Below are 21,604 nucleotides of genomic sequence, written 5' to 3'. Positions count from 1 at the left end.
ACATAAAGTTCGATATAGTGGACAGTGGACAGAGACTATCGCGTACATCTCTCCTGCGGAGGCCTCCAACCCACCCCCAACCCCTCAAGCACTAACCTCTCCCTCTCCTCCCAGGTCTCCCCGCCGCGCTCCAGATCAATCACCTGCCCGCCGCTCGTCCGCTCCCTCACCCCGCTCGAGTCGAACTTCCACCCGTGCGCCTTCTTGGCGTACCGCCGCAGATCCCGCTCGAAGGTCGTATCGCCAGACCAGCCCAGCACGGCGCACCCGACGGTCCGCCACGGCGAGATGATGATATCCACCCGGCGGTGGACGTTGGGGTTGCGTTTTCTGCGCTGTCTTTCTCCTCCTTCTGGGGTGGTGTCTCCGCCACTCTCGGCGGGAGTCTCATCGCTGTCCTCGAAATGCGGATCCTGCCAGACGACAAGTGCTTTATCCAGCGAGTCAAAGTGTCGTCCCGTGTCATCACCGCGAAAGGGAAGCGGCTGCTGCTCGCGGTTCGAGGTCGTCATGTGCAGAGCGAGGGTATGCGTGATCCAGCCCTCTGCTTCAAGGCTAGCAACAAGATCCACAACCAGGTGCTTGGTGACGGACTCGTCGCGATGCGAGAGGACGAGGTCGACGTCGCCGCTTAGCTCCTTGCCGCGCCGGTAGCCGCCGACGATGACGCACTCGACACCGCGGCCGTCGTAGGCCGCGTGCGGGCGGACGCGGTTAGCGTGCTTGGTGATGGTTGCGGCGATGGCCTCCGTCTCCGGGCGGGGCACGCCCTGCAGGAACTCGTCGTAGTATTTCAGGCCGATCTGCTGCACGCGGGACAGGCTGTCCCAGCCGTGCTCGATGATGTCGTCGAGGTCGCGCCATTGGCGCTTGTAGTAGAAGTCGCGGGCGGTTTTGGCGCCCACGCCCCAGATGTTCCAGAAGAGGTGCAGGGTTTTGAGGACTGGGTCGGTGTCGAGGGCGTCGGCGGCGGCAAGGGTGCCGTGCTCGCTGGCTTTGAATTCCGCGAAGAGGGCGGCGATCTTGGAGTCGCAGCCGGGGAGGGTGAGGATCTCGGAGGGCCGTCGGATCTGGTACGGGTAGGCGGCGAGTGAGGCGATGGAGGTGCTGTAGGCGCGGACGCCGATCTCGTCGAGCGTGAGCTCGCGAATCTTGCGGATCTTGACAAGCTGCGTGATGAACGTCTCGTTGGGCGGGTGGAGCGGTGCAGACCGCATGCAGGCGTACATGACATGGTTCTTGACCCAGTCGGGGGGTGGGGGTAGGGGGACCGCTTCGTCGTGCTCGGAGGTCGTCTGTCGGTATAGCTTGGGTGGGTGGCCCTGGCTGGATGGGCCGTCGTGCGGTTCTCGTGAGCGACGGGATGCGAATCGACTGGTGGGAGGAGGTCCAGCCGAGGGCCTGGCCATGGCATCTTGCTTCGCCCGCTCCAGGATTCCTTTCGACGTGTCCGCGCTGGCTTCAGACGCAGGCTGCGCAGTCCTGCGGCCTCGGTAAACCACAAACGGGCCCAGGGGCACGAGCGTGCCAGTCCTCAGGACTTCATAGAACCAGTCCAGCTTGACCACCGTCACCACATCCCCCTGCTCATGGTCCTCCAAAGCAGTGGCCACCGAAGACGTCAGCGACGGCGTCGAGGCCACAGACACCGTATCGGGAGACACCGACCTCGGCCGGCGCAGATGGCTCCGTGTATCATGCAAGCTCCGCATGCCATCTTCCTCATCCTCTGTCTCCGTAGCGAGGTCAATATCATCTAGCTGCGCAGCAGGTTGTTTACCGGGCTGAACCACATCAACCCGCCGCCTCTTCACAGGCGGCTCAGGGCTCGTCCGCAGAGGAGCAGACCCAGAGGCAGAGATAGAGACCTCCTCGGTCCAGACGCCTCTGGACCGCAGCTCCAAAGCCGCTCGCTTCTTCTGGCCGATCCGTCCAAGAACGAGTCTTGCTTCGGAGACATCGTACGTCAAGCGCGCGCCGCGCTTCACGAGGTCCTCTTCAATTTGGTGCAGAGCGTCTAGCTCGAGGTGTGTCGCGAGGACGAAGATAGGTGGCAGGGAGGAAAAGTCGAGTCCGTCAGGGCTCTCGTTTAGGTCATGTTTCAGCGAGGAAGATGTCGTGATATCGGACATGGCGCGGGGTGTATATCCATTGCTTTTGTGTTATTTGATAATGAGACGATCACTCCGTCGTTTCAGCTGGTGATATACTAGTAACCAAGAAGCCAATATATGGTCGGTATATATGCAGATATTATAAATATGTATGTCGTGAGCGCATGGCAGCGTTAATGGGTCTCATATGTGCATGGTGTCGCGACTTCAGTTTGAGCCAGACTCCATCAATCTTATGTTGGCATCCATATGGAGTGCGAGCCTGTAAGTAGATGCGCTTCAAGCACCCAGGTCGAGATTCATGGTGTTGTCGCAAGCTGGGGATGAAGAAGAGTCTCCCCGCGTCTGGCCAAATCAGCTGACGTCACGCTGATGCCTCAGGCATATAAGTACATTACTTGATCTATTCCAGCTGAACCGGTTTAAGTATCAATGTCATAAGGTAGCTTTTATTGTTTAGTGCAGAGAGGTAATCCAAGAGCTGTAATCATGATGTCTATATTGTAGTTCGAGCCGACTCCATTAATCAAGAAATCGGTCGGTCTATGGCTGCGCCACAACCTGCGATGTTGCGCCCTTGCCTACAGCCCCATAACTGGCAATAGAGGTGGAGGCATTGTTCTCTTCATTCAGAACAGCTCTCTCGCCGTCAGCAGGAGGCAGCTCATCCCGAGATCCCGAACCTTCTTCATCCGCCCCGGCGCTCTTCCCATGCCGTTTCGCGATCCACCTCCGCCAGGGCTTGTAGAGCACCACGCTGAAAATGCCCACGATGAGGAAGCATCCGCAGATTCCTCCGCCAATGACATCGTAGTAGTCGCCTGCTGTCTGCACGCCGTCCCAGAATCTCCCGGTGGGTTCGGCGACGTTTAGCACAAGGGTGAGGAGCTGGATAATGCCGATGACGATGGCGACGACGACTGTCAGGAGAGTGAGCACGATGGAGTAGTACAGGAAGGCGACGGGGTCGCGGTGGTTCTGGGACGGTCCCATTTCATGGTCCTCGCCGAGGATCAGGGGCGTCTCGGACGAGGTGCTGTCGCGTTTGGGCGGGAGGAAGTTGGCGGCTGGTTGGATATAGAGCGAGAGCATCAGAGCTCCGTCGGTTGTGTCCAGAAGACACATTCCAGCTATAGCTGTTAGTTGCGAATCTTCAGGTAGATTAGGCAGACGCACCGGTGAAAAGAATGGGAAAGATCAGAATGACCCAAAAGTCCGTCCCGCGAGCAGCTTCTATAGACGAGATCCCAAGCAGGGCTATCTCAGAGGAGGTGTCGAAACCAAGACCGAAGAGGATACCCAAGGGGTACATCTTCCAAGATCTAACCACCGAATCAGTTGATCGTTTGTACATCGGACGGGGATACCACACACCGATTGATCAACTTGAACATGCGCTTGAGCATATTGAACAGCACACCCCCGCCCTCGACCTTCCACGCCTCATCCTCCTGCCCTTCAGGCAGATTCAGCACCTTCTGCATCTGCTTGTAGAGCTTGTACAGAATGTAAAAATTCATCAGGCCCAGCAGGATCAGGAACGCGGCGCTGACCGAGGTCCCAATGATCCCGCCGACGGTGCTGAAGCTGTCGAAGCGCGACGATACCGCCGCAGCGGTAGCCGCTACGACGATGGATGTGATGATGACAATGCTGGTTCCGTCAGAGCAAGCCCAAGCCTTGTACTGACAGACTGGAAGAGACCTACGTTGAGTGTCCGAGGGAGAAGAACGTCCCAACGGTGACAGGCTGCTGGCCGGTTGCCAGTAATCTTCGAGTCATCAAGTCAATTGCCTGGATAATTAGTAGATGCCGAGTTACAGACTGCTTCGACTTACCGATATATGGTCGGCGTCAAACGCATGGCGCAGGCCCAATGTATATGCCAGAACCGCATTCGAGACTAGTGAGCTGTGCTGGTCAGTACACGCACTTGGTCCTTGTCCTTGTCACTAGACCTACGGATAGTATCTCTACACCATGTTAGCTAGTAGATCTCAAGTAGGGGAACGAGGTCCAAGTCAACAGGGCACATACCAGCACAATCGCAGCAGCAATCCACACGACAACGTTCATGAACGCAACAAACAGGATGATTGCAATTGCTGGCAAAGGAATCTTGCGGATCCCCGGCAGCCGACGATGCGAGTGCTCTGCTCGACGAAGAAGTGATTCAGCAGTCCATTTGCTCTTTGTTTCGCTGGCTGTTTCGTCTGCGAGCGATGCGTCGACGACGGTGGGCGTAGAGTCCCGCATGATTGATCTTCAATATAAAAACCTGATATTGGCTGTGTTTTTCTGCCAGTGTATCTCTTTATGCCTTCAATCACCAGTATCTTCTAGAGTAGAATGACGAAAGGTGAAAACCTGACGACAGTGACGATTTCCAGCGAAATCGATGAGGGGAAATGATAAGAGTGTGATAAGGATCGTGGGGTCGTCGTATTCTTGCTTTTGGCGACTGCTCCTCCACCGTTTCTGCAGCAGGGTGCAGATCAGATCAGTCATATGCAATTCCGCAGGTCTTTGGTTCTTTCTGGGAACCTTGCTGGCAATCAAGGTCCTCGACAATCGCTGGTGGTTCGACTCCTGCTTTATCCGTATTTCAATGGTGGCCGTCAACTGGTCAACTGGTCGACTCCCTCCCACTTTATTCGCGAATGCGAGGTTGAGGACCAAAATTATTTCCTCATCGAATAACAAATCCCGAATCCAAGTATATCTATCTACTAACTATCTAGATGCTAGTCTGCTAGACCGACTAGTACTTGGTTGTTTAGCGATGCGGGTTGGCCGTCTCCACCGCTCCCCACCAGCGATAGGCAAATTAAACTCGGAGAGCGCCGATGTGATCGTTCGACTCCTGTAGTACTCAAGATAAACTGTCGGTCGCTTACTCTTGGTGATAGTATCAATAGAAGGGAAGTCGTCTCATCATTTTATGATTCACTTTTATATACAGTATTGGGGTCTTAACATAAGACATAGATATACACGTCTGACTCGATCTCTGAGTCAGGCCAGCTTCATAACAGTGACACTCAGGCAATTCTCGGCCTGTTGCAGAATGATTTGATTCCGCCATTGGCATGTCAACGTGTTTGTGGGTGGAGTTTCCTTCCGCTCCAGATAGTGCATGATGATACTCTATTAGCCGCAGAAAGGCTATAGATCATTCATGCCTGCTTGGCCGGTTCGCCGAGCTGATGAGCTCTCTGCCGGCCGGCAAAATGCGGATCGATGAGATCCTTTGTGGATGATATCCCGAGCTGTCGGTGCCTGAATCTGCAGGCTAGCTCTGGAGTCATGCGTTGGAGATAGTCAACTGGATTTCTGTCCTGAATGCTCATGCGGCAGCGAGCACAGTTGGCGATGGCGTCCACTTGGTCACGGTCGGGTTGATCTGACGGATACCGGAGCCGACAAACATGTTCCACTCGCTTCTCGTGATTGGTGTAACATCAGAGGCCGAGAGAGGCGTCTTGGGTCCCTTCTTCGCCGAGGCCGGTCTGCAGGTCGGCGGCGTAGGCTGTCTGCGTGGACGGACGGGGCGAATGGGCGATTTCCGTGAGTACTCGGGCTTGGGCCGCGGCGGCAGGACGATGCCCTCCTGGTTGTATTCTTTCTTGTAGGCGTTTGCCACACGCGTCAGGAGATCATCGCGGACATCGAGCTGTTCGTACACGCGGTGGAAAAACGCCTTGCTGAAGGGGCGGCCCTGGAAGTCGCGGATGGTGCGGTGGAGGAGATGCACGCAGGAGGAGACGTAGGGCTCTTCGGTGCCGTTGTCGCAGTTCGACAGGATGCAGAGGCGGCGCTTGAAGGTGTAGATGCGGTCGACGTTGAGGAGAGTCAGGCCCTCACGGCTAAAGACGACTTCGTTCTGCAGGATGGATTGCTGGATCAGGTATTCGTTGGCCTGGCGCTCATACTGGCTGCGTGCCAGGGCATCGGTCCAGCTCTGGCCTAGGGAGAATTTCTTGGCTCCCTTGGCGACGATGCGGCATACCGTGCGCCAGCACTGAGGGTCGAGTTGTGCCATGGGGATGACCATGAGGTCGGACGGTTGCCCTGTGGGGTAGGGCTTTCCCCGGCCGACGAGTAGTGTGACGTGCATCATTTTCTGCTGGAGCTTGGAGGAGATGTAGTCCAGAGCAGGGATGATGGAAGGCGTGACCGTTTCGCAATCGAAGTTGAAGCCTGGAGACAGAGGCGAGGAGATCATATCCGTAGTGAGGCTGCGGGTGGGAGAGTTGGGGACATAGATGCCCGTCGGGCGAGGCAAACGAAGAACACCCATGATGGCAGTTCTGTTCAATCAAGGTTTTCTCGTTAGAGCTAGTTGAGAAGGAATCTTCTTCTCTGTCAGAAGTAGGGACAGTGCCCAAGGACGAGGACTGGGATAATAAATGCCCCCGAGCAAAAGAGGGATATCACAACCAGCACAAACAACAACACCCCAAATTAACACTGCATTCATAACGCAAGTGATCTATTTTGGTACCTTCTATTGATAGTAAAATCATCCATCCCCCTCGTCCATTTCGTATCCCGACACAAGGGAACCCAATAACGCTCTGGATAAAAATATCATTAAGCGCCGACCGTTTCCCTCCGCCAATGGAAGAGCATCACAGCAGCCTTATGCAGGTGACGGCACAATCCATCGCATAATGGATGGTGACGAGAGCTCGAAAGGAATCTTCCTGCCCGTGTTGTGGAAATTAACTGCATTTCCTCCTTGCCGGTCATCCAGGGCTGTCAGCCTGAGGCTGCTTGTCAACCAACACTCAGGCTGTACCTCCATTGGTGATATCACTGCTACCAACACAGAGTTATCTGCGGGGTTGCAAGGCTGGCAAGCAGCTGCAGGAAACTATTGATTTCGAGCGGTAGAGTTGTTGCTCTGAGAGGAGGATGGCCGCTGGCGTACGCCATTGTTGGTGAGGGCTTGTCCATGTGGCACTGTGTGTCAACGAGTGCTTCCTTGCTTGTGGTTTACCGCCTTCAGTTTGGACTATTGGATTTGTGCAGGCGGCGTCATTGTTGGGTTGGATGTTGGTGGGATGGGATTGGGATATAGTTGATGAGCTGAAGCCTGTTTATGATTGTCCTGTGGGCTGTGATGGCAACTGGCAAAAGTTCTCGTTCTTTTCATGCGTCAACTGGCAACTCGAGGGGTCAGATGCTATCGCTATGTTGGCGCTGAGCAACTGGTAAGGCATTTTTATCTACATACACAAAATTCTCGCAGAGTCTTGTATGTCGAGTACAACGATATCTTTGCCTTATAGCACATGGATACTCCTCGGAGCATACATACTGAGACAACTTCGAATCATGGTGAACCTCTTCTACAACTTGTTCCCCCGATGAAATGGGCTTTTGGTAATGCGTGTATACGAGACGACGAACTAGATAGGAGTGCATTGAGTGTGATCACAGTCAGAAATGATAAGACCAACAGCATCCTTGATCCACCATCAGCGTATCTATCCAGGGTGTACTCCGTAGTGTGTACTCAATCCAACAGGATCAGTCGAGGATCAGTCAATGTTCTGCAAGTCCTATCTACACCGAAGCTCAGCCGAGCCGAGACCATTTGGATAGCAGAATTTTCTCCTGCTGTCAGCCACACGCGGCTCCCTGGTGGCAGGCCTGGCCAGGAACCGTACTATCCGTACGACTACCGAGTTCAACCACGGACACGACCACGGAGGGCCCGGATGATGAGAAAATTTTTCGAACGGACATCCCGTCCCTAGAGTTTTGGCAGTAGTACTAGTATTAATCATTTCGATATCCAACAGTCAAGATAAGATTCCCCGCTTCAAGAGTCTGGGGAATTTTTATTACCTAAAAGTCGGCAGTGAGTGACATTGCATTACGTACGGAATTGCTGGGCTGTATCCACTGTCCCTGTGCAGGGTGCACTGTCCGCAGTCTAGGCGAGATATCGAATTCTGAAGTTGGATGGTGAGGATTGCACGCTGATTTCACCGTGAATACTCCGATAGGTGCTTGGATGCAAAGGATCAGGGGCCCGAGACAGAAGCAGGAGAGTTTCTGGGCAGATATCATCTGCGCCCGAAGAGAATATTCCGCTATCTGCCAAGGGGTGCCGAGCCGGTGGCTGGCTGGCAAGAGACCGAAGGTTCTCCGGAGGAAATAGGCAGTCTTCTAGAATACGGACCGGAATTGGAGTTGGGGACAGTGCATACGGCATCCGCATGTGGCTCTGCTTCGTGGTTCAAAGCTCACATACGGTACAGCCAACAGCTTGCGATAAGGTTGAGTAAACAGCAGTGTCTGATTGGACAAAATTGCACAGAGATAACATTATGATAAGCAGTCTTGGCACTGGGTTGACTGCCTTCTACCTAAGGTATCCAGGCAGTCCAGACTCGTAGACTCCTTTAATGGAAGATATCGGAATAGTTGCATAATAACCTCGGGCAGCATCACTTCTCCGCACGGAACTACTGCTGAAACCTTCAGCTTAAAGTTCTTTTGCCTCTAAATAATCTCTCACTTGGCCCCGAGTTCTCTAAAATCCCGCAAAGCTTGGGCACAATGTCTCGCAACTCTCAACTCACGTGGCTTATCACTGGCTTATCAAGGCAATAAAGCCAAGGCCGCCAAGAGTGGGCCTCAGGCAGAGCGGGGCTTGTTCCATGTTCGCTTTGCTTCGGCGTTCTGGAGCCGATACACAGGACGCACTGAGCACAGAGGTGGTTTTAATACCGGCTATATGACAGTTATCATATGACTCTGATTCTCTTTTTTCTTGGGGAATCCGTGGTCGAGTGAGATTCATATAATAATCCTGTATGTCCGTGTGCAGGGGGTCGTGTTCAGGCTGGCAATGTAACCTCAGAACGCCTCAAATGGAATCAGCAGACGGCGATTGTTACCGATTCGAAAGATCCCTTGACTAATATGAACCAAATAGTGTTGAGCCTAATCACTCGAGACCTGCAAAAGCGTCTTCCCCAGGTGATGAGGAACTTGGATCTAATTGCGCCTCGTGTCTGGGCGCTTTTGCCAAGCCAGTCCGCTTGTTCCTGGGCTTGCTGACGGGTCTTTTTCTTGCCCCAGAGGCGCAGACAAGACCAGAGAACCAGGCAGAAAACGACAAGATCGTCTCTCCTGGCCTTTTCTTCTTGCTGCTGATTGGATTGTGTGGCAATTATGCTGAGAACGCTAGGCTGAATGTTGTAAGAGTACACGGGCAGCATGGCTATCATCGTCCGTGAGGGGATTCTCCACGCGAGATGTCTCTCTCGGTAACTCCTAACTAATTCCCCAATTCACTAATCTAATCCAAGAGATATTGACCTATCATCAATCATTGACATCCTGTCATATAATAAGATATATAATCCTTAATTGGTCCCCCCTTGTCGCTTATCTTTTCTGGGGTTGCTTTCCAGAAGTCGAGGACGGCATCTTCTTTTTTTGGGTAGCTTCCTATTCACCTACCACCTTTCCTCTTTTCCTCCTCCTCATCCTCTTCCTCTTCTCTTCTCTCTTCTCCATCTGCATCTTTTTCTCCCCTTCTCCTTCTTCATCGCTTCTTCCATCGTAATCGCATTCACTGCGTTCTTTCCTTCCCCACAATCTTTCTGGGCAATCAGTGAACTCCCCCCACCATAGTTCATCGGCCTCAATTTCACCAATAGAACACACACGGGGATGGGGTACAGAGAAGAAGGCGTCTCTTCGGAGATGCCTGTCAAGTATGAAATGTCCAACGATGTCAAAGCTGCTGAGGAGGGTGTGATGGAGTCTCAACCCCATGTCGACCTTCATCGAGGTCTCAAGTCGCGTCACATCACCATGATTGGTAGGCCGCCTATTGCGACCTGTAGATAATCTGCATTCAAGCTGACATTCACAGCCATTGGTGGTGCTATTGGTACTGGACTCATCATCGGAACTGGAAGTGCTCTTGCAAAGTAAGTCCTTTGTTCCTCAAAACCATTTCTTTTTGGCGTGACATAGGCTGACATGACTTTTCAGGGCTGGCGTACGTTGTCCTCATCTACGGTGAAATTTACAGCGACGAAAACTAACTATCTGTCACAGCCCGGTTCTATTCTCATCTCCTACTCTTTCGTCGGTTTCATCGTCTATCTGGTCATGTGTGGTCTTGGAGAAATGGCCACTTGGTTGCCCATGCCCTCCGGTTTCACTGGTTATGCTGCCCGTTTCTGTGACCCTGCTCTTGGATTCGCCATTGGTTGGACGTAAGTCAATCTATCATTGTTTATCATCAAGACTGCGGCGCTGACACCCATGACCACTACAGGTATTGGTTCAAGTATATTATTGTCACACCGAACCAGTTAACGGCCGGCGCGCTGGTCATATCATTCTGGATCGATGCCTCACGAGTTAATGCAGGCGTGTGGATCACCGTCTTCCTGGTGCTGATCATCTCCATCAACTACTTTGGTATCCGCTTCTTCGGTGAATTCGAGTTCTGGCTGTCCTCCTTCAAAGTGATCGTCATTGTCGGTCTGATTCTGCTCTCCTTCATTCTGATGCTGGGCGGCGGCCCCGATCACGACCGCAAGGGCTTCCGGTACTGGAAGGAGCCTGGTGCGTTCAACTGGTATATCGAGGATTCGGCCGCGGGTCGTTTCTATGCCTTCTGGGCGACCATGGTCTCGGCCACGTTCGCTTATCTGGGTACCGAACTGGTCGGCGTGACTGTCGGCGAGGCCCAGAACCCACGCAAGACGATCCCGCGCGCCATCAAGCTCACCTTCTACCGGATTCTCTTCTTTTATGTGATCAGCGTTCTGCTCGTCGGCACCCTGGTCCCCTACGACTCCAAGAGCCTGGTCTTCGCGACCAAGAAGGCTAGCTCCGCAGCTGCCTCCCCCTTCGTCGTTGCCATCGAGCTGGCCGGCATTCGCATCCTTCCCCACATCCTCAACGGCTGCATCCTCCTCTTCGTCTTCTCCGCCGCTAACTCGGATCTGTACATCGCCACTCGTACCATTTACGGTCTCGCTCGCGAGGGCAAAGCGCCCGCTATCTTCGCCCGCACAGACCGCCGCGGCGTCCCCATCTATGCCCTGGCCATCTCCGCCTGCTTCGCCTGCTTGGCCTACATGAACGTCTCCAGTGACTCCAAGACCGTCTTCAAATACTTTGTGGATCTGGTCACCATTTTCGGCCTCCTCACCTGGATCTCCCTGCTCATCACCCACATCTACTTCGTTCGCGCCCGCAAAGCCCAACACGTCCCTGAGTCCGACCTCGTATACACAGCCCCCTTCGGCGTCGCAGGCTCCTACTTCGCCCTTGTCTTCTGCTGCCTTATTGCCCTCACAAAGAGCTACGACGTCTTCGTCCACAGTGCCACCTATGGCAACTTCAACTACAAGGGCTTCATCACCGCGTACCTTGGTATCCCCGTCTACCTGTGCCTCATCTTCGGGTACAAGCTCTTCACCCGCTGCAAGGGCGTCAAGCCCGAGGAGGCGGATCTTTGGTCGGGCAAGGACGAGATCGACCGCGAGGAGGCGGAGTACCTGGCTCGCAAGGCGATGGAAGAAACAACTCACAAGCGTGGGAACTGGTTTTATCAGACGTTTGTGGCGTGGTTGTTCTAGACTTCTGTGTTCGGTTGTTTACTTGTTTCCTTTTCTTTTTTGCGAATATGCGTTTTGGATGTGATCCGAGCTAGGGCGGTCCTGCCTCACAATGCTATTATGAAATCATGACTCGCCGACATGTACATAACATAATCATCAATGAATTACATGGATATCTGTCAATGGAATTGTGCCCGGGGTTAGTGTCGTATGACAAGTACAATAAAATCATAATTCATTACCGTCGTTGGTACATAACGACAATGCGAGATATTAATATACGTCAAGGAGGATTTTACACTGTAGAAACAGACAGAAGGGGGAAAAAAAAGACTATCGCCGTCGAAACTCGGTTCGTGCTTTCTCAACCCACTCCGGTTCCTCATCTTCGACATCCGCTTGCAGGACTTGCTGCGTGGCTGGCGCTGATTCCTCGCCAGGGGATACAGGAGCTTCAGGCTCAGTGCGCTGCAGCTCCGCATCCCAGTCTAGCTCCGCGCCATGGGCAAGATCACCGACGAGGAACTTCCCAAACGTCAAAACGACATTGAAGATCTCCTTGCCGGTCGGCACGATGTACTCGGACGGCAGGAGGAAGCCGTAGCTCCCGCGGTCGCGCAGTTTGATCTGGTAGGCGTAGTCCGTGTGAAGCTGGTGGTAAAACCAGTCCAGGGCGCTGCCGCCTGAGCTGCCGCCCGTAGGGAAGATGGGTTTCTTGGGTGGGGGCTGTTACGGCTGCCGTCGTCAGCGGTGGTGGTGCTGCCTTCGCAGGCGGAGGTGACGTCGTAGATTTCGTGGGTGGTCAGGCGGATGACTTTTGCGAGGCCCATGCCTAGTTCTTCGAGGCTCTCGAGCGTGGGTGGGATGGACGAGCAGGAGAATGAGAAGGGGTAGAGGATTTGCTGGGAGTAGGAGTGGAGGTCAAGGAAGCCGACGATTTTGGCGTTGTTGGTCTGTGTCTCGTTGAGGGCCCACTGCGCCAGTTGGCTGGCTTCCATGCCTTCGAATGGCTCGGTGCCGGCGTAGTTCTCCGAGCAGGGGTTCGAGCGTGTGCGCTCGCCGTCCCATTGGAATTCCCAGGCGCGGTCGAGGTCGATGCCGGGACAGAAATGGAGGCTCGTGGGCTGGCGGTTCTTGCGCCAGAGGCGATCGGATTCCCAGGTGTAGACGTAGCCGTCTGGGTTCAGTGTCGGCACGAAAACCCAGTCGAAGTCCTCCAGGAGGCGGGTGATTTCCCGCGACTTGCCGTATCGGGTGATGAGACTGTACGCGACATAGGTGACGGTTGAGGTACTAATCCATTCTCGCGCATGGCTGCCACCGACGACAACGATGGTCTTGCGAGGGTAGGGCTCGACCGTCTGGCCGCGGGTCCCGACTCGAAGGGCCGGGATTTCCCGCCCTTGGTAGGACACTCCGACATTGATCATCTGGACATGAGATGAGAACATCGAAGCCATCAGCCGCATCCATGGGACGATAACCGACAGAGGCTGATAGTCGCGGAAAAACAGACCTCCAAACTGAGTCGACTGCCGCACTGACGGGATGAAGCCAGGCTGATCCTCAAATCCAACAGGTCGTCGAGTCGGGTAGGTCGCGTATATCATTTCAGCAAGGTTATCAATAAGGGGGGTGTAGGCGGTCCTAAGCGAATCAGGCAACAGGCCCAGTAGTGAGGGTATCTATCAATCAAACAATCAATAATGAGCAGCAGGGGACAAGACGCCGGCAGGAGTGGGCCATATACGTACAACTTCTTGAGCTAATCGAATATCCACAAATTCAGATGTGGAGGCCCAAACGTCCAAAAAGAGGACATCAGTTGCTTCTGCCAATGCCTCTGCCTCTTCGGCATTGCGCAGGTGGAAACGAAGGACGACATCGCTGCCATAGCGAGTAAGCGAGCGGGAGGGAGAGCGGCTGCGCGAGGAATCTTTAACGGAGCGATGATGGGAGGAATCTTTGGAAATGCCCCAGATGGACTCAATAACCCAATCTCGGACTCGAATCCATGGTCGTCTGGAGTCAGTAGTAGATCGGGATGATAACAACTGAATAGGTTCAATGGGCGGCGGAGGTGTGATACTGGAGCCTGCGGGGACAGCGGATACCAGACCCAGCGAGGCGACCAGGAGGAGGAGAACAGATAGCAGGAGACGCATGTCTATAGAATAAAAGAGACAGCAATTATGCTGTCATTGTTTCTGTCGGATCGCTCGAGTCCTAGAGGTGAAACGAGGACGGATCAAGATGGAGGAGTCCCGATGTTGGGCGAAATGGTGGGAAGCCTATGGATGCCTCAGGCCCCTAGAGGACTTTCCGATATTAGCCATTTTCCCTGATTAGGAATGGTGTATTTGCCCGGTGCAATATCAGGATCACGGAGCTAGTTCCGAGTCAGCCTCAGAAAATCCGAATGATCGTCTGAATACTCTGAGTATGGTAGATAGATGTGGCTAAACTGCAATTATTATCTACTAGAATCTGGTGGCTGTTCTGAAGAGGCTACCTGAGAAAGGCTGGTGTGACGGCGGAGAGCAATTGATTACCTACAATGGGGCACATATACTTGAAGTCCTCCTATATTTATTTGTTCGTGTACTTGTAGAGACAATCCTTTTCTGTCCTTTGCGCCTCAGTGGAATGAAATCTGATTTCTAAGATGCAGATCAAGCTGACACTTGACAGCTGCTTCTGCCTGAGGCACCTTAAACCTACCCCACACTCACAGCCTCCACGGCCCCACTAGTTTAGTCCCTTTACGTAGTGTAGTCCCTTGTGAGCAGAGAGCGGCTTTGTGGTCTTCCTTGCCGTTCGGAGTATGCATAGCATTCGGTCAATGTCCTTGGTCACGTCGACCCAAAGCATCCATCTTATCTAGATTGATAGAGGTTTTTGTGGGCTAGTTGCCGAATGCCTTCTTCCACAGAGCAGCTGGAGTCCAAATCTGGACTCTGGTTTACTCCGTGACTATTCCGTGGTTCCCTCCAGGCAGAACAATTCTGGACTATGTCACGTGACATCCAAAGCAGCGGGAGATACGCGTATAAATGACGCAGTGCGTAAAGCAGCCGCGTACAGGTGGTCATGATGATGAAGTCGGTAAGACGCCTCTTTCCTCGGTTTTCTTGGGTAAAAGAGGTACTGGCATCATTGTTAGCACGAGTGGAAATTCTGGAAGATGATAATTGACGATCCTCAAGGCATCAATGAGCGTAAATCCAGTTCACGAAACAGTCCACAGAGCTGTGTTACACACAAGGCTTCTATTGGTTATGACTCTCGAACCAGGGTAGAGAACCGGATTTTAGAGAGTGGAACGTGTGAGAAGTATAAGAACCTGAGGTTGTGCATTTTGTTATTGAGAATGGCTTCTTCCGCTAGGTACAGGGACTATAGAGGCACCGATCTATGTAGGCTCATCTCAAGGGACCTAGGTACGGGTAGGGAAACAATCACAATTTATCGGACCCATTGGCATGATAGTTCTGTTAATCTATATAACAATTAAAAATTGACCTGATTATGATCAAAGATCGGCGAATTAATATCCACTTTCTAAACACACGTGTCGGGCTATGTCTTCTGTCAGAGATCCATCATTTAACGACTGTCAAGTAGGCCAGACCCAGACCCATACCTGGGCCCGATAGTCCATAGTTCCATAGTCCATAGTCCATAGACCATAGACCATACGGACTAGGGAGGTATCTCAGATCTCCCCATCACCATCTTCCATCATCACCATCAATCTTCATTCCCTCTTTATCCGGTAAAGGCGCTCAGATCTCTTTGTTTTGTCATTTCTTCCCGCAAGGATCCCCATTATCTAGCAGGTATTATCCAGCTCCTTGCCCCTCCTTTCTCCTACGTTCCAACCAACCTCGCCGTTTTGGGGTTCCCTTTTCCGCCAATCTGTTTTCCCTTCCTTGGCATCTCCAATGTTCTCCTCGGCCGCTCCTCTGCTTATGATCTACGCACTTTTCACTCCATCCTACTAGACGCCTGGCAATGTAAGGGTTGCATCTACCATCTCCGACTTTTATCTGCTTGTCGACTATCCGGGGTTCTCTTTCTCAATCGACTGCCTCTCTGTTCCCCCTTTCCCCTTTTCGAACCTTCTGCGACCTCCCTCCTCGATTACCGCCCACTTGCTCGATTCTCAAGCTAGACGAACTTATTTCTTTTTCTTTCCTCGCTCTGCCACGAATTTGTCCCCATGTCAATCGGTCGTATTTCATGATCCCTACGCCGTATATCCTCCGAATTCGTGCATTACCGAACGGCTTCCAAGAATTCGGGTTGCCCCTTGAACTTCCTTTTCGAAGTACAAACAGTCGCTGTGGATAAATCGCTCGATATCTATAAGGTTATTGTCGGATGGGTCGCTTCAACCGGTTGCGCAGCAGGATCACCTAAGGACCCGACTCCCGTCGTCTTGTTTCAGCCATGCACTGGAAAGGGTTGCGACTCAGCGCTCTCGATAGCAATGACTCCAAGAGACGCAGTGTTGTCGAGCCTCAAGCACTCTCTCGCCATAGCGAACAATTGCCTCGATCGACTCCATCGGCAACCAACCTTGCATCCAGGCACTCGGAGTCCGCCCCTCGTTCACCTCTCTTAGCGGGACCAGACCACGATGACGAAAATGACCACGACGATCACGAGACCGGAGACAACGATAATAAACACTTGTCGGAAGGGCCAGCGGACGCTATTCGCTCAAGAAAGGGCAATGTGGGCGCAGCCTTGCTGCAGGACGATGCTTCTACCTGGCGCCGGAACCGGTTCAGTTTCATGAAACTCCGTCATGCGTCGGATCCCCAATTATCAAGGTCTTATGCCAAGGGGGAGGAGGGGACACCTCCCGTGCCTCCTTTACCGCGTGAGTATACATCCGGGTTACTACAGATTATATATATATATATTGTCGATCTACGTGTGCTAACTTTTGATCTCCGCCGCCTATTTCCAGCTCCCACGATCATCACCACCGCACCCACTAGCAATGAACTGGACCAACCCGTTAAGAAGAGACCCAAGTTCAAAATCCTCTCCGGATCGAAAAAGAGCTCGTCCGACGGATCACAAATGTATGCTCAGCGACAGAGTCCAGGTACCAGGTCTCATCATGGGGCCCAGGGCTCCAACGGGTCGCAGACAACCGATGCGACATTGTCAACGTCCAAGATGAGCGGGGAAGAACCAGGTCGTCTCTCGACTACGTCAATACGCAGTGGTGGCCGTGAGCCGGGCAACGAGTCCCAACGTTCTTCCGTCACCGACGCTCGCTTTTCCGAGTCATCCCGTTCGGATCAGAGTTCCGGAGACCATGGACTATACCGCCCCCATTCCCCGAACGACGGAACTTTAAGCGGAAGTAAACGTTTTCGCATGCCACGTTTGAAGAGGAATCGGGGTCCTCTATTTCCCTTGCCTCCTCGACCGGCTGGCAGTCAACCCATGAATGGCCATGGACAGGACTCGCAGATATCCAGGGCCATGAGTTCTGATCCCTCATCCAGCTTCGAGCCGCCGGATGAGAAGGATCAGGACCGCGTTTCTCCGCTCCCATCGCCCAGTCGTTCGACTGTCGGTCTTGCCTCCCCGGCTTTTCCTCTGCGCAGAAAGGACTCGGCTAACTCCGCCAATTCCGCCCTGTCAGCTACTTCCACTCGAAGTGGACATCGAATCAAACCACGACCAAGGTCATCGACGCTAGACTCGTTGGCTAATCTCCGCGATGCTGGCCAACAGTCACCCGCTCAATTCGCCTCGTCCGGCCGTACTTCGACTTCCACCAGTGGACGCAAAAGTTTCGGGGACATCTTCAGCATCTCGCACCGATTGAGGCAAAGTTCGGAATCTCCAGTTATGCGAAATGGCTCTCCCGGTGTGAGAGGCTCGGATACTCCTGTTCGCAAACTGTCCTACCCCGAACGCGAGGAGAATGACACACCAGCCACGTATCTGACGCGACTCGAAGAGAGCATACCCAAGAGCACGATCGCCGGCGTACTCTGTCAGTCGAATGAAGATTTCTACAAGACCGCATTGCGAAAGTATATGCGGAGATTCATTTTCTTTGGGGACCCGATCGATATGGCTATTCGAAAGCTTTTGATGGGCGCCGAGTTGCCCAAGGAGACCCAACAGATTGATCGCTTCCTGCAAAGTTTTGCCGACCGATATCATGAATGTAATCCTGGCATCTTTGCTTCTCCCGGTACGTTCATCCCATTATGCATCGTGGGGGCCGTTCATACTGAATTTTTCTCTCTACAGACCAAGCATATTTCATTGCATTTTCCATTTTGATTCTACACACCGATGTCTTTAACAAGAACAATAAGCGCAAGATGCAAAAGCCGGATTATGTTCGGAATACTCGTGGCGAAGGCGTATCTGATGACGTTTTGGAATGCATTTACGAGAACATCGCCTACACGCCCTTTATCCACATCGAAGATACACCCTCTCACAGTCGTCAGCTTGCAAAGCCTCGACGGCCCTTGTTCAAGACCCAGAGTTCAGAGCATTTGTCGCGCGTATCAAGGGAACCGGTGGACCCATACACGTTGATCATGGACGGCAAGCTCGACTCATTACGGCCGAGTCTCAAGGACGTCATGAACTTGGAAGACACGTATCGATGTCATGGGACGACAGGGCCACCGGACATCAACAGTCTCCATCAGGCCTTTTCGAAAACAGCTATTCTGCAGATCGTATCAGCCCGGTCGCGGCCGGATGCGTTCATGCCGGCTAGCATCCAGAACCCGGCCGAATCGAACCCTGGGTTGGTAGACATCAAAGTGGCCAAAGTTGGTCTGCTCTGGCGAAAAGACCCAAGGAAGAAGAGAGCCAGATCGCCGTGGCAAGAATGGGGCGCTCTGCTTACCTTCTCGCAGTTGTACTTCTTTCGAGACGTCAATTGGATCAAATCATTAATGTCCCAATATGAGTCTCATCAGAAGGAGGGGCGCCGCCGGGCGGTTGTATTCAAACCACCTCTCATCGAGTTCAAACCCGACGGCATCATGTCCATGGATGATGCGGTTGCGTTGGTGGATTCGGGCTACAAAAAGCATAAACACGCCTTCCTTTTCGTCCGCCATCACGCGTTGGAGGAGGTGTTTTTGGCCAATTCCGAAGACGACATGAACGACTGGCTGGCAAAAATCAATTACGCTGCTGCCTTCCGAAGCACGGGGGTCCGCACCAAAAGCATGATAGCTACCAATTACGACGCTCAGCGCCACAGAATGAGCCGCAAAGCCTCCGTGACGTCGTACAATTCACATCGCTCCGCAGACAGGGAACCTCCCTCTCCCAACCCCGATACCGACGTGGCCGAGGAATTGGTCACGGCTCGGAAGGAGCTCATGCGACAGAAGATCCGCGAGACGAACGAGAAGCTTTTCGTGAGCCAAAGGCAGCTTGACGACCTCCTGAGGAATGCGAGACACCTACAGGTATTAACGCCGGTCACCTCGAGGGCCAGGGAGCAGGTCATCATGGCCGCAGGGCGTATGGCGGCCAAGCTCAAGTGGGTGAGGCAGGATATCTGGCGTAACAAATGCTATCGGGAGGTTCTCCTCCAGGATCTGGGTACCGAGGATGAAGAGGCCAAGTTGCTTGCGGACCAGAAGTCACTTCATCTACAGATACCCACCAGAAACACCTCCACTTCGGAGCCAGGGGCCCTGCCCCAGCCGCCTGCCAACGCAGTGCAGTCCCCGAGTCTGGCTACGTCGCCGCAGTTGCCGTCCGACGAGTATGCGTCTGTTCATAGGGTCCCGTCGTCCCAAATTGCTGCTAGTGACATTCGCAGGCCAAGCATTCCGGTGTCGGTGACGTCCTCAGACCTTACTGGCCGTGCCGGTAGACGTTTGTCTGCGGACATGGGCAAAGACCGCGCCAAGTCGTATTCGCCAGGCCCGGCAGACCGGCTCGAACGCGAACCATCGGTGCTGAGCGCGGGCAGCAAGATAGATGTTGCCAGTCTAGGATCTCATGCCTCCAAATTGACCTCTCCGATCAGCATGGACGACGGCGAGGAGCGTATCCTCCGTGAGGCTGGTTTGTTAGAGGTGAACAGCTCCCCTCGCGGGACTAGACAGTCCGTCACAGCCCATGGGACGGACGGTGAACACAGGCGAAATAGCGCGGAGTCTCGCCCAGGAGAGCAGATAAGCCGGATTCGTCGCAGCCTTCACCGCACACTTCGTGATTCCCACCACGGACAACAAGGACATAGTGCTCGGGGTAAAAAGCAGCGGGACTCGGTGTCTAGCGAAGTGGTGCCCGAGGACGAGCAAATTACGAAGGAAGGCGAGGGTCTCTCTCGCAAGGCGCCGCAGTTCACTGTCCATGGGAAGAAGGCATCTATTGTCACTTTTGGATCTGAGTGGCAGAATATGACTCCCGAAGAGCGCCTCAGGCTGCGCAAACCTACTCCGTCCGAGGAGCCCCGCGCCTCTGACGCTGCGATTTCAAGCGGCGGCGATCCGAGTGTCTCGGAACCGATAAATCCAGGAATCTCCCAATCATTGCGAAGCGGAAGCACTGCAACAAGAATCAGCGTTCTCGATCGGGTCGAGAGCGACAGTTCCAGAGATGGGAATACCACCCCGAACCTGGAGGACAGGAAGGCCAAGAGCGACCCCACCATTGATCTAAGCTCTCGTCTTCCGGCCTCAGATGACGCTGATTCGTCCACCGCGGCTTTCCCGGGATCATTGGTATTGCCAAAAGATCAGCGATCGTCGCCTTCGACATCCGCTGACGAGGCAGCCGTCGACGAAACCACAATCCAAAAGCTGCAGTCGAGCCCAGCCGAGCAAGCTGTACATGCCTAAGAGCAACCAGAAGACCAATCACCTTCTTATTCATGACTTCATACCCAATCCATCTCCTTTTTTCGTTTCATTTGATTTTGGCGTCGTCTTACGGCGTTGGAGGGACCATTTCGGCCAAAATATTGCTTGAATTGTTCGCAGCGCTACCTGGGTAAGCTTCTGACATTCTCTCTTGCCTCTCTTTCTCCTTCTCTCTCCTTTTCTATTGCTTTGAGCCGGCTTCAGGGAGTTCACACAAGCGGTCCTCGCACTATTATTTCCTTTTTTCATATGCTTCGGTTGTAGCCCAGTAGGGCAACAGGGTCGGTTGGTCTGCTCTGTTTGTATGGCTGTTGGTCTACGGATTTACATGGGAAGGCAGCATTTTGACAGGTATCTGAAAATTCATAGCATGTCATCTCGAAGGAGAAATTACAGTATACAGTTACATTGCTACTCTTGAGATGCTATTTGTAGTCGACTGCGGGCGACCCTATTGAAGCCCATCTCATGATTCCCTAGAACTATATAGACAAAAGAATAGGAAATCCTTTATCTAGTCTATTCTATTGTTCATGTCATTCACATCTCTCCATGCATCCATCACTGTTGGACAGTATGCGACGGACCCGCTTGCAGCATGAGCACAGCACGCCTTCACAGCAACTGTGCTTCTCGGCGTCGTCGTCGTCGTCGTCGTCGTCGTTGACCCCTCGTTATGATTTCTGTTATTGCGTTCGTCTCTTGTCTTCTCCTTCCATCGTCTTTCTATCATTCAGACTTTCCATCTTCATCTCATTCATTCTGGACTCTTTCATCTCATCTCATCTCATCTTTGCAGTTGAGTTGAGTTGATAGTCAGGCTAGGCTTCAGCAGTCATTTGCTCATTCTAAGTCTGATTCCAAGTAAAGAAGAGAGCTATAACAGAACACAATCAGAAGAAAGAGAGTAAGTGAGTGAGTGAGTGGCAACCTCAAAGACACTGAAGGTCTGACTTGCTGATTATCTACCGTGCATAGTTCATTCTCATCTGTATCT

The 21,604-nt window shown here is 53.1% G+C and overlaps 7 protein-coding genes across 7 annotated transcripts; 3 read left to right on the top strand and 4 right to left on the bottom strand.

The window, feature by feature from the left end:
• Positions 1-35: 35 nt before the first annotated feature.
• P174DRAFT_382377 (NicO-domain-containing protein) lies at positions 36-4,583 on the bottom strand (the record flags this gene model as incomplete). Its single annotated transcript, XM_024823117.1, has 9 exons — positions 4,152-4,583; positions 4,077-4,087; positions 3,953-4,025; positions 3,823-3,908; positions 3,489-3,767; positions 3,291-3,436; positions 2,676-3,244; positions 1,650-2,084; positions 36-1,583 (listed from the first exon to the last, which is right to left on the bottom strand). The coding sequence occupies exons 1-9, from the start codon at positions 4,368-4,370 to the stop codon at positions 36-38; spliced, it is 3,366 nt and encodes a 1,121-aa protein (XP_024687302.1). The 5' UTR covers positions 4,371-4,583.
• Positions 4,584-5,000: 417 nt separating this feature from the next.
• P174DRAFT_437121 (uncharacterized protein) lies at positions 5,001-6,520 on the bottom strand. The gene has a single exon (XM_024826202.1). The coding sequence runs from the start codon at positions 6,412-6,414 to the stop codon at positions 5,461-5,463; it is 954 nt and encodes a 317-aa protein (XP_024687301.1). The 5' UTR covers positions 6,415-6,520; the 3' UTR covers positions 5,001-5,460.
• A 684-nt stretch (positions 6,521-7,204) lies between these two features.
• On the top strand, positions 7,205-7,969 carry P174DRAFT_25862 (uncharacterized protein). Its single transcript, XM_024821482.1, has one exon. The coding sequence runs from the start codon at positions 7,412-7,414 to the stop codon at positions 7,877-7,879; it is 468 nt and encodes a 155-aa protein (XP_024687300.1). The 5' UTR covers positions 7,205-7,411; the 3' UTR covers positions 7,880-7,969.
• P174DRAFT_437120 (uncharacterized protein) lies at positions 7,960-8,399 on the bottom strand. The gene has a single exon (XM_024826201.1). It carries the CDS (start codon positions 8,193-8,195, stop codon positions 7,971-7,973), a length of 225 nt encoding a protein of 74 aa, XP_024687299.1. The 5' UTR covers positions 8,196-8,399; the 3' UTR covers positions 7,960-7,970.
• Positions 8,400-9,585: 1,186 nt separating this feature from the next.
• On the top strand, positions 9,586-11,999 carry P174DRAFT_25865 (dicarboxylic amino acid permease agtA). The gene is made up of 5 exons (XM_024821483.1): positions 9,586-9,960; positions 10,015-10,072; positions 10,137-10,143; positions 10,203-10,363; positions 10,426-11,999. The coding sequence occupies exons 1-5, from the start codon at positions 9,810-9,812 to the stop codon at positions 11,738-11,740; spliced, it is 1,692 nt and encodes a 563-aa protein (XP_024687298.1). The 5' UTR covers positions 9,586-9,809; the 3' UTR covers positions 11,741-11,999.
• On the bottom strand, positions 11,825-13,982 carry P174DRAFT_437118 (M14 family metallopeptidase). Its single transcript, XM_024826200.1, has 3 exons — positions 13,477-13,982; positions 12,456-13,407; positions 11,825-12,405 (listed from the first exon to the last, which is right to left on the bottom strand). Exons 1-3 carry the CDS (start codon positions 13,885-13,887, stop codon positions 12,056-12,058), a joined length of 1,713 nt encoding a protein of 570 aa, XP_024687297.1. The 5' UTR covers positions 13,888-13,982; the 3' UTR covers positions 11,825-12,055.
• Positions 13,983-16,174: 2,192 nt separating this feature from the next.
• Positions 16,175-20,586, top strand: P174DRAFT_426967 (Arf family guanine nucleotide exchange factor SYT1; the record flags this gene model as incomplete). Its single annotated transcript, XM_024825413.1, has 3 exons — positions 16,175-16,610; positions 16,701-17,951; positions 18,011-20,586. The coding sequence occupies 3 exons, from the start codon at positions 16,175-16,177 to the stop codon at positions 20,584-20,586; spliced, it is 4,263 nt and encodes a 1,420-aa protein (XP_024687296.1).
• Between the last annotated feature and the right edge of the window lie 1,018 nt (positions 20,587-21,604).

Source organism: Aspergillus novofumigatus (genome assembly GCF_002847465.1).
Source record: "Aspergillus novofumigatus IBT 16806 chromosome Unknown P174scaffold_1, whole genome shotgun sequence".
Classification (NCBI taxonomy): domain Eukaryota; kingdom Fungi; phylum Ascomycota; class Eurotiomycetes; order Eurotiales; family Aspergillaceae; genus Aspergillus; species Aspergillus novofumigatus.
This window is presented reverse-complemented; position numbering and strand designations above follow the sequence as displayed.